Genomic DNA, 10,730 nt, shown 5'->3' with positions numbered 1-10,730 from the left:
TTATCCAAAATGGCGTCTCGTAGCCATGTGGAAGTGAACGAAAGGAGACTGCGGCTTATATATGGTAAGACACGTGAAGCTTATCACTTATGTAAACGGTTGGATGGAAACACACTGTCCGAATGCCCAGGGGGTGTTTCTGTGTGATTTTCTCTGAGCGATTTCAATGACTATGGCGATTTCCTCGGAGGTTACTGAGTCCCAAATTGTGTACTGCGAAGTCATACCAGTTACTATACATTCGACATGAACTGATCCTTTATTCCATGTTTCGCATGTTATTTCGTGTGCATAACGTTACTGTGTATCACCGTTTATGGTGCCATGATATGCTATTGGCCTCAAAGGAAGGCTACTTTCGGGCCATAGTTTCTGGACTTTCTTTGAATGCTGGTACCACAAGACGTCCGAATGTTGACACTTGCATAGGTTATTATCATGGTTACAAGATAATGATTGTTCCTTTCTACGATTGTAGCATGTTAGGTAGTTGTTATGGCGGGATAGTGTTTGTGTGACCTGTTGTTGAAGATATGCCTTCTGCTATTTTGTCACAGATGTTCATAACAATAACACCAGGTATCTTGAACCATGGAAGCTGTAAACATGGTAAAAGAGGGCTGCAGGCTAAATTGGCACCGATTTCTCAAGTGAAAACAGGACCTCAAGTGGAAACGTCTACTAATTGTCAGGCGAAAATGCCACCTCTTTTTTTAATAATGATAACGATTTATGTAGTAGTATGTAGACTCTATGCTATATTTACATGCTTTATTATGTTATATTGTAGTATTTATGCTACATTTACATTGTCATTGTCTTGTCTTCCACAAATACAGTTTCAGCTTGACATTGAGTTAATTTGAAATTTGAGTAAAGGTACTTAAAACTTCAAAGCATGTAATGTTTTCACTATAAGTTTAGTTGCACCTCCCAATTAGAGTGGACGAGTAAATTGAGTAGAGGCTAATTTCTAATGTAATCTTGTTTTAACATTTCACAATTATTTGACCATTTGCATTTGACCATGTGAAATGTCATTTTTTTCAGTACCAAGGTTAAAAAAAATATGGTGCTGTATCGCCAGGCAATAGTTGTTGTCTTCGTTTTAGGAAAGGTTGTGTTTTCGCCAATCAGTGCTGTTTTCACTCGGTGACGTTTTTCTGAGGTGCTGTTTTAGCTATAACCCATAAAAGAACCTTATACATGTTAGAAGCATCACATAGATGATAAAAGGGATTGCATCCACTCATCCTCTCCTAACCTCTTTCCAATTGGGCTATCATCAGTTCTAACACATGTGTATGTATCACAGGATTCAAATACTACTTTACCATGGTTGACATGTCTCCTCGTCTACCAGATAGGATGAGCGAGTGAGTTAGGTTTAACACCGCTTTTAACAGTATTCCAGTTATATCACGACGTGTCAGCTTAATGTGGGAGGAAAGCCTGAAGTGATGCAGGTCCCAGGCGTTTACCACTTGGGTGAAACTCACGAGCACGGATATGGTGCTGACAAACCTAGAAACATAATCGGGGCGAACTGGGATTCGGACCCACAATCATAGGTTTCTGGCATGCCCAAGGGACGCAAATCACGGCGCCTTGAATCTCATTAAAATCAGATCTTAGTTCTCGCTGCCGCTAAACAAAGATCTGAGGACATCCCATTACGGGTCACGTCAGACCGACCTTGCGCGAACTTTGACCGACCAATGGAATGACCAATCAGAAGGCAGCTTTCTCGAGCTTTACGGCACAAATTTCAAATTGGCGACTACACTTCGAAACATATTTTGACAAATTTGAAACCTGAACAAAAAAACATTCTGGAATGACTAATAGATGGTCTAGATTGCAAGGATTAACCTTTAACTATCGTTCGGAATACCCCATGTTAAAGTTTTTGAGATTGCATGATTAGAAATTACATTACGACTGTCACTTTCATAATCTGGTAAACATACTGATTGGTCTGATGAAAGGTCGCCCTGACATGACCCCTAATGGATTTTAATGAGATTGCGGCGCCTTAGACGACTGGGCCATATGAAGAATTACTCGTATTCTAGATATATTAGATTGGTTCGATGCACAAAGGAACATACTGGTATGTTGTGTGAACAGATGCTTATGAACGCATCACATCACGTCATAGATCCATGACTCAAGATGCACCCTTTGTCTCGTGCAAGATAAAGTTTTCTGAAATCACGTGCAGCATGTCGTGATAAGACTAAAGACACTGTGGTAACACTTGACTTATTGTAAACTGACAGTCTTAGCAAATTTGATTCAAGGTCCTGAAGGGGCACAAATGGCCCAGTCGTCTTAGGCACTGCAGTTTGCTGTATACAGAGTTGCATCCCTTGGTTATTCATGAAACCTTTCATTGTGGGTTCGAATCCCGGTTCGCCCCGATTATGTTTCTAGGTTTGTCAGCACAATTCCCACACTCCTGGGTTTCACCAAAATGGTAAATTTCTGAGGCCTTTCCTCCCACTTCAAGCTGACACGCCGTGGAATAACTGGAATACTGTGTAAAGAGGCGTTAAGACCAACTCACTCACTCAAGGTCTTTATGGGTTATGTTAGCGTGATGGTCAGTCTGTGAGCTAATGGTTATGCTAATTACAGACACCTGGGTTCTAATCTGTATTATGCTTCTCTGAATGCAGTTCCTTTGTCTCCCGGGCTAGCATTTCGATAAACCTACACAAACCCCTGGACCCATCCGGGACCGCCTTCGCTGTCTAATGGTAGAGCGGAAGGTCCGGGGTTCGATCCCCAGTCGCGTCATACCAAAAGACGTTAAAAGATGGTACTTGTTGTTACCCTGTCTGGCGCTCGGCATTAAGGGGCTAAAACAAGGACTGGTCGGCTCGGAGTCAGTATACTGTGTCTGAGTGGGGTATTCATGTTAAACTGCGGCATGGTATCTCAGTGTGCTAGCACTATAAATCGGCATCAGTCCGGACTAGTACAAGCAGCCACACATACACGTGCATGCACGTCGCTATATAAGTGCAATAATCTTGGACACGACGTTAAACCCCATATCACCTCACCTCACCCTGGACCCATCCAATCTGATTGGCTACTCTACAAGGTCCAATGTACCGATCAGAATGCGAGTTACAAATTAGCCTCAATGATGGGTTGGCGATTACAGCATAGCTGCCAATCCAACTGATTACGATTGTGCAAGAAATGTAACAGTGAAAAACTGACTGACACGTAAAAGAAAACCCTCAAAAATCTTTTTGATGGCAAGGATGTCATTGTGTCCATCAAAACAGGCTGTAGCTTTGGTTTCTAGGCAATACAAGTTGCCTCCCTTACCCATGATCTTTTTCCTTATCACAACGTTTGATTGGTCAGTAGAGTGTTAAAGAAAATCAAAGGCAGATAATTCAAGATTGCGAGGACCATGGGGATAGGTCTGTAGGTTAGTGTCGGTTTTCGTAATGCTAGCCATAGTGATCTAAAGGATGCTCAGAATGCTTCATTAGCTCATACAGAGAAATTAGAAGCCCCCATGTGGATTGGCTGATTTGTAGAGGTGTAACAATATGGCAATACAGTATTGTTTCCCAATACACAACACACGGTATAATACATAAATTTACAACCCCTGTATCACGATCCATGTGGTACATTACATTCAGGTTATATTGGTATAAACACAGAAACAGTTCAACCACCAGCTTACACAGATTCTCTAGTTCCCTGTTGGTTATGGTTCCTTCTTGCATAAGTATTCTGTCATCATTATACCTGTCAGTATTTACATAACGTTTATAAACAGAGCTGCACTCTTAAAGGATGTGTGATATTCATAGTTCACTCAAACATACTATTTATAATGTTAAACAACTGTTGGCAATATTTGAAACATGTACCACATTTTCTTGCAAAAGTATTAGGTCATCAGATAATTATGTTATTCATGATACTTGTCAGTATTTACATAAAGTTTATGAACACGGAACTGCACTTTTAAAGGATGTGTGATATATATAGTTCATTCAAACACACTATTTATAATGTTAAACAACATGTACCACACTTTCTTGCAAAAGTATTAGGTCATCAGATAATTATGTTATTCATAATACTTGTCAGTATTTACATAAAGTTTATGAACACGGAATTGCACTCTTAAATGATGAGTGATATTTATAGTTCAATGAAACATAATGTCTCAATGTTAAACAACTGTTGTCAACATTTGAAACATGTACCACACTTTCTTGCATATGATTGTACATCTGCCTTTATATTAGCGTAAGCGCAGTACATGTTAATAAAATCAAGCGTTTTTTATGGGCCTTTGGCCTTTATACTGTAATAAAGAATCTGAATAGCATTACATTCACAGTGCCCTCTAGCCTATATTTTGCCCGCATATTTGACATGTTTGATCTCTCCCAAAATTAAAAATACAAATCATTCAAGGTTGTGATTCACCTGAAAAAAAGTGAGAATATCAACTCAGGAAATAAAAGTACAAATCATGTTGCAGCCATAGCATTAGGACACAAATCATCATCAGAACCCCACCACACCTCTACTGATTTGAATGTAAATTATATTAATGTTATACTGATTTGAGGGGCCCAGTGGTCTAAGGCGCCGCGATTTGCTGTGCAGAGTTGCATCCCTTGGGCACGCCAGAAACCTATGATTGTGGGTTCGAATCCCAGTTCGCCCTGATTATGTTTCTAGGTTTGTCAGCACCATACCCATGCTCGTGGGTTTCACCGAAGAGGTACACGTCTGAGACCTGCATCACTTCAGGCTTTCCTCCCACATTAAGCTGACACACCGTGATATAACTGGAGTACTGTTAAAAGCGGTGTTAAACCCAACTCACTCACTCACTCTACTGATTTGAATGTAAATTATATTAATGTTGAGCTACGAGCTATAATGATGATAATTCTTATGGCAGAGAGAGATGTTAAATCTGAGTGAAAGTTCGGATTTTCATGAGGTCTTCATGCCCAGCGGGGCATTATGTCTTGTACTATATATGGGGCTGGGACAATACACCAACAGTGCGATCAGAATCAATATGTTTGTCTTACTGTGCTACTGTGATCGATACTTGTATCGAGAAGTAAAAAATCGAGATCTATCGACGCAATGATGCATCGTCCCACTAGCTACTACTTGTAATTTGTATTCAGCACAGCTTCATGGTGTTGAGATAAATGTAGTGGTAGATGGTCAATAGTTTGGGATTTCTAAAAAAAATACATATTTTTCGAATTTCCCTGGCAACAAGTCTTTGACTTAGGCTGGAAATGTCAGTTGTGCTCGTTTCGGGAGCAGATCTTAAAAACTGTTCACTATTACATTTTACCAAACTTGGCATACAGATAGGTCTAGTGGTGAATTGGTGCCTTTTGATAGTTTGGGATTTTATTTTTTTTATATTTTGTCAAGTTTCCATGGCAACAACCTTGACTTAGATTGAAAATGGTGGTAGTGCTCAATTCTGGAGCAGAACTTGAAAAGCGTACACTATTTCTTCCCCAAACTTGGCAACAAAAATAGATCAAGGGGTTAACTATTACCTTTTGAATTTGTGGGATTTTAAATATTTTTTTTCGAGTTTCCATGGTAACAAGTTTCATATGTATATATTATGAATAAAAAGTAGGGGATATTTTAGTTATAGGTTATTCTGATAATCAGCTTTATCCGACACAAATGATAGGAACCAATAAAATCAGTGCTATTTATACTCATCAATCTGACAGGCTCGCATTCCGACTATGAGATATCTAATTTGCAAAGAATTACCAAATTCACCACATTAATCAGTCTTGTTACTCTGACACAGTGATTGCGTACTCCATGGTCATCTGCCTGGGAGTACACAGGCTCGTGTTTTGATGTAAGACGAGTCGGCTATTATACCTGCATATCACAATGGTCACAGAGATAAGATAACTTCACAATAAAAAATTACCCGGGTAATGCTTTCAATAAACAAAAAAGATTTAAAAAAATCATATTTTTAACTTTTTTAATTACAATGTGTTTGTGTAGTTATCTATCGTGTAGTTGTCCGATTTTCGATTACAAACGTTGATACAACTTATTTTCATTTATTTCATGCTCATGCTATCAACCACTGGTTTGCCTTGTCTAAGCTTGATTATTTACAGGCTGCTTGATATAGCTGGAATATAGCCGACTGCAGTGTTTAACAACATGCATTGTCTCACTCAGGCATTGTTCATTGGCTCACTCCAAATCCTCTGGCTCTCGTTATTAGAGGTGTCATGGTTTGCCTACCTCACGTTTTGTTTCATATTGCAATATGGCATACATTTCGCAAATAATTTGTGATGTTTTTGCATGAATGTTTTCAATTGAAAAGTGGCCTTGATATATCACCATGCTAACTAGATTGGATTGTTTGTTGTTTAACGCCGCACTCAGCTATATGACGGTGGTCTGTAAATAATCGAGTCTGGACCAGACGATCCAGTGATTTACATCATGAGCATCGATCTAAGCAATTACGATACGATGACATGCATCAACCAAGTCAGCAAGCCTGACCACCCAATCTCGTTAGTGGCCTCTTACGACAAGCATAGTCGCTATTTGCGGCAAGCATGGGTTGCTGAAGACCTATTCTACCCCGGATCTTCACGGGTCTACTAACTAGAGGTTTTGGCTATCAACCAATTTATGCTTAAGTTTGTGATGAGTTCTAGTAATGCTAATGGCATAATGCAGTCAGACGTACCATTTGTTTCAGCAGTAGGGTAATACTTCCCCCAGTAGCTATGGTAGTTATCAGGCCACTTTATCATGGTTATTGTTGAACTTCGTAAATATTTCATTTGGAAAATTTACAGAATTAAATCATGAATCGATACAGGGTAGGCGTATGATGTATCACATGAAAATCCAGGATACATCCCTACTCTCTGTAGGGTGCTCGAGAAGCCTTAGTGGTTAAAGTGTTCACTCGCCAAGCCAAAGATCTGGGTTCGATTCCCCTTATTTCGAAGCCCATTTCTGGTGTCCCAGATTTATTAATCAGATCGTCTTGAGTGTTTGAAGCAAATGCAGGTGATATGAGAGGTGGAATCCGATTGGTCAATAGAAGGGACATAATTCGTAATCGCCACTGGTGGCGCTATGATCGAGCCACAAAATTCCAGCCTAGTGGTGGAAACTGGACTTTTACAGTCAGTTAACTCCCTTGTCTCAGGAAGATGGCCAACAAGGGTACTTAGTTTTGAATGCCAGATAAATCTCTGATCTTAGTGTATTTGTTGTTGCAGACTGCTTGGACAATGGCAACAACAAGAAGGCAATCCAGGAGGCGGACAAGGTCCTCAAGAAACAGAAAGATTTCCAGTGTGCCAAGGTAAATGACTAGCACAGATACTTCTGATTGGAAAGTGGGGGTGCATTTAACATGCAAGATGCTAGATGACCACTTAATTCAGGTGTGGGGATGGGTGTATGGATGGCGATTGTTTGGTCACTAAGAATTAAGTAATCAATTTATTTTTCAGAATATAAATTTACATTATAAGAATAGTTTAACTTTAAGTATATTTACATGTACTTGAAAAGTATCCTTCTGAAAAAGGGATGTATGCTCTCTCCCCCCCCCCCCCCCCCCCCCCCCCCAACCATCCCAATTCTGGATATGAAGTTTCTTGTTTGATGATATTGTTTGTTTTCTCAAGTCCACATGAACATGATGAACATGATAAATGATCTGCTATGGAATTGCCATCTATTATTTAATGGTAAGAGTGGTGATCCACGACAATATGTGAACTGTCCTTCCCTAAATTTACCAGTTTCAGATGAGCAGACTTATGTTATTTTTCATGCATGCTTGAAATCTGTCATCTAAGACTTGACAATTTTAATGCTATTTCACTGTTTGAACTGAATTCACAAAGTTGTCTGATAACATGTGTATATTGAGTATGTTTAGCTCAGCAGTGTCATGTGACCAAGTGACCTTTTGTCATGGCCTGTCTCCTATTACAGTGGGGATACTTAGGAATCATAGTAACCATGGTTACATAACAAGAAATTGTAGAATGATGACATTAATTCCTGTGGCCATGATTTAATATTCAGAAAAATGTGTATTTAATGACAAATGTTTTTTAGGTTCTCAAAGCACTGGCGATGTTGCGACTGGGTCGTCATGACGACAGTTCGGCAATCCTGCAGGAAGTCCATGCCCAGCATCCCCACAATGAGGCTACACTACAGGCAATGTCGATATGCTACCGGGAAGTCCACAAGAGTAAGTGTCAAGCACTGGTATCAGGTTTAGCACCAGTATCAGGCAAGTGGAATCTCAGACCACTAACGGGATCGGGTGGTCAGGCTCACTTACATGGTTGATGCATGTCATCGTATCCCAATTGCGTAAATCGATTCTCATGATGTCAGTCACTGGATTGTCTGGTCCAGACTTGATTATTCATAGACCGCCGAACCCTTGAAGATCCGGAGTAGAATAGGTTTGCAGCAACCCATGCTTGCCGTACAAGGCGACTATGCTTGTCGTAAGAGACAACTAACGGGATTGGGTGGTCAGGCTCACTGACTTGGTTGATGCATGTCATCGGTCCCAAATGCGTAGATCGATGCTCATGGTGTCGATCACTGGATTGTCTGCTCCAGACTAGATTATTTACAGACTGCTGTCATATAGCTTGAATATTGCTGAGTGCGACGTTAAACAACAAACAAACAAGTTCCTAGGCTGGTCTCAGATGGTATGTCATTTTGCAGACATGAAGCAATTATAGCAGATACAACAGATAGTGTTGCATTAAACAAACAATAGTATAGTCATTATAGTCTGAGCCACTATACGTTACTTAGTGTATTCTATCTTCATTCTATAATGATAAATACCCTCGGCTCATTTCGGAAGTGACCTCACTATCTCGTGTTCATTTGATTGGACAGCTATTTTTAACTTTTGTCTTTCAATTACGGTTTAAAATAAGGATTTGGTGGTTTTGTACACAGGATAATTGAGGATTTTAACAAAGTCATAACTTCTTTGACAGGCATTTAGAAGTTGGAGTACTAAGTAAGGATAAGATAAAGTCAAGTCTCGTTAATCCGACAATCTGCTTTATCCGACACTAATGCTGGGAACCGATTAAATCAGTGCTATTAAGACCCGTTTATCCGACAGTCTTGCACTCGGACTCTGACACCTAATTTGCATATAATTACCGAAATTACTCATAAATCAGTCTCGTCAATCCGACACAGTGATCAGCGTACTCCATGGTCATCTGCCCGTGTTTTGATGCGAGACAAGTCGGCTGGTAGCTGCATATTACAATGGCTGTAGAGATAAACTTGCTGATTAATGAACAATTAGTGTTTGTATCGTTATCTATCGTGTAGTTGTCCAATTTTCTATCACGAATGTTGATACTTAATTTTGTTTATCCGACATACTCATTATTCCGACATAATCATATGCAACCAACCATGTCGGATTAAGGGGACTTGACTATATGGATGAACAACTTCTTGATTGCAATTAAGAGTGATGTTTCTGTGTAGGTTCTAACACCGTTATCAAGCAAGTGATATACAGTGTATGGTTGACAAGTATATATACAGGTAGGAGACACCTACACTGAAACGTCACTCTTAATTGTAATAAAAAAGTTGTTCATCCATTCATCTTATCCTTACTTAACAAAGTCATGGTGGAGTGACTTGTAGCTACTTGTATATATTGACCAGTGGAAAGGGGAACAGGACCTAACTAGCCCTAAGTTATAATCCTGGGTTGAATGTTATTTTCTGTGGTAGAACATAAATACTCCATAGAGATTCCTGGGTAGAATAGGTCCCAAGCAACCTATAAGAGACGACTTTATGGGTCAGATTGTAAGACTTGGTTGATTGTGTGTCATTTGGTTCCTCATAATATCAATCACTAGTTTGCATTGTCTAGGCTTGATGGTATAAGTCATATAGCTGGAATATTTGTGAGTGGTGTTAAACAACAAACACAATCCATATTGATCCTCTTGTTTGTGTGGCACAGTGGAGCTGATTGCCGACCTGTACGAGAACGCCCACAAGTCCCGGCCTGACAACGAGGAAATCCTGTCAGCGTTGTTCATGGCCCACGTGCGCCTCGGCGACTACAAAAAACAGCAACAGACGGCCATGTTGCTGCATAAGCTGCGGCCACAGAAGAACCCCTACTACTTCTGGGCTGTGATGAGCATCATCATGCAGGTGAGAGGTTAGAGGTGAAGGTCAAGGTCTCCCGTTCCCTATGTTTTGTATGAGCTGACACACTGAGTATTCTGTGGTTACCATGGTTACAATGCATGATCTGGCTGATTGTACTGTTTCTATCATGGGCTGCTATCAACCACTGGTTTTCCTGGTCTAGTCTCTGTTACAATAAGCTGCTGACATGCCAAAATAATGCTGAGTCTCTGTTCTGTGAAATGAAGACATGTATGTTGCAGACAAGCATGTACACGTAGAGTAGTGTCCCCTCTCTGTGTGTGTCAGCCAGTGTGATATGTACATGTGTATTTTGCGGGGATGTGATATGTAAATGTGTATATTTCAGGGGTGTGATATGTACATGTGTATATTGCAGGGGGATGATATGTACATGTGTATACAGCAGGGGTGTGATATGTACACGTGTATATTGCAGGGGTGTG

At 40.1% G+C, this 10,730-nt stretch overlaps 1 protein-coding gene across 1 annotated transcript in view; it reads left to right on the top strand.

Annotated features, from left to right (window-relative positions):
* The window catches only part of LOC124138670 (N-alpha-acetyltransferase 25, NatB auxiliary subunit-like), a 42,803-nt gene continuing 32,073 nt past the window's right edge, over positions 1-10,730 (top strand). The window contains exons 1-4 of the mRNA XM_046505432.2: positions 1-64; positions 7,317-7,402; positions 8,170-8,308; positions 10,091-10,287. Of these exons, the coding sequence (XP_046361388.2) occupies positions 10-64; positions 7,317-7,402; positions 8,170-8,308; positions 10,091-10,287 (477 nt within the window). The 5' untranslated portion in view covers positions 1-9. The remainder of the gene's footprint in view (positions 65-7,316; positions 7,403-8,169; positions 8,309-10,090; positions 10,288-10,730) is intronic.

This window comes from Haliotis rufescens, unplaced genomic scaffold (assembly GCF_023055435.1).
Source record: "Haliotis rufescens isolate VD_foot unplaced genomic scaffold, xgHalRufe1.0.p SCAF_15, whole genome shotgun sequence".
NCBI lineage: Eukaryota > Metazoa > Mollusca > Gastropoda > Lepetellida > Haliotidae > Haliotis > Haliotis rufescens.
This window is presented reverse-complemented; position numbering and strand designations above follow the sequence as displayed.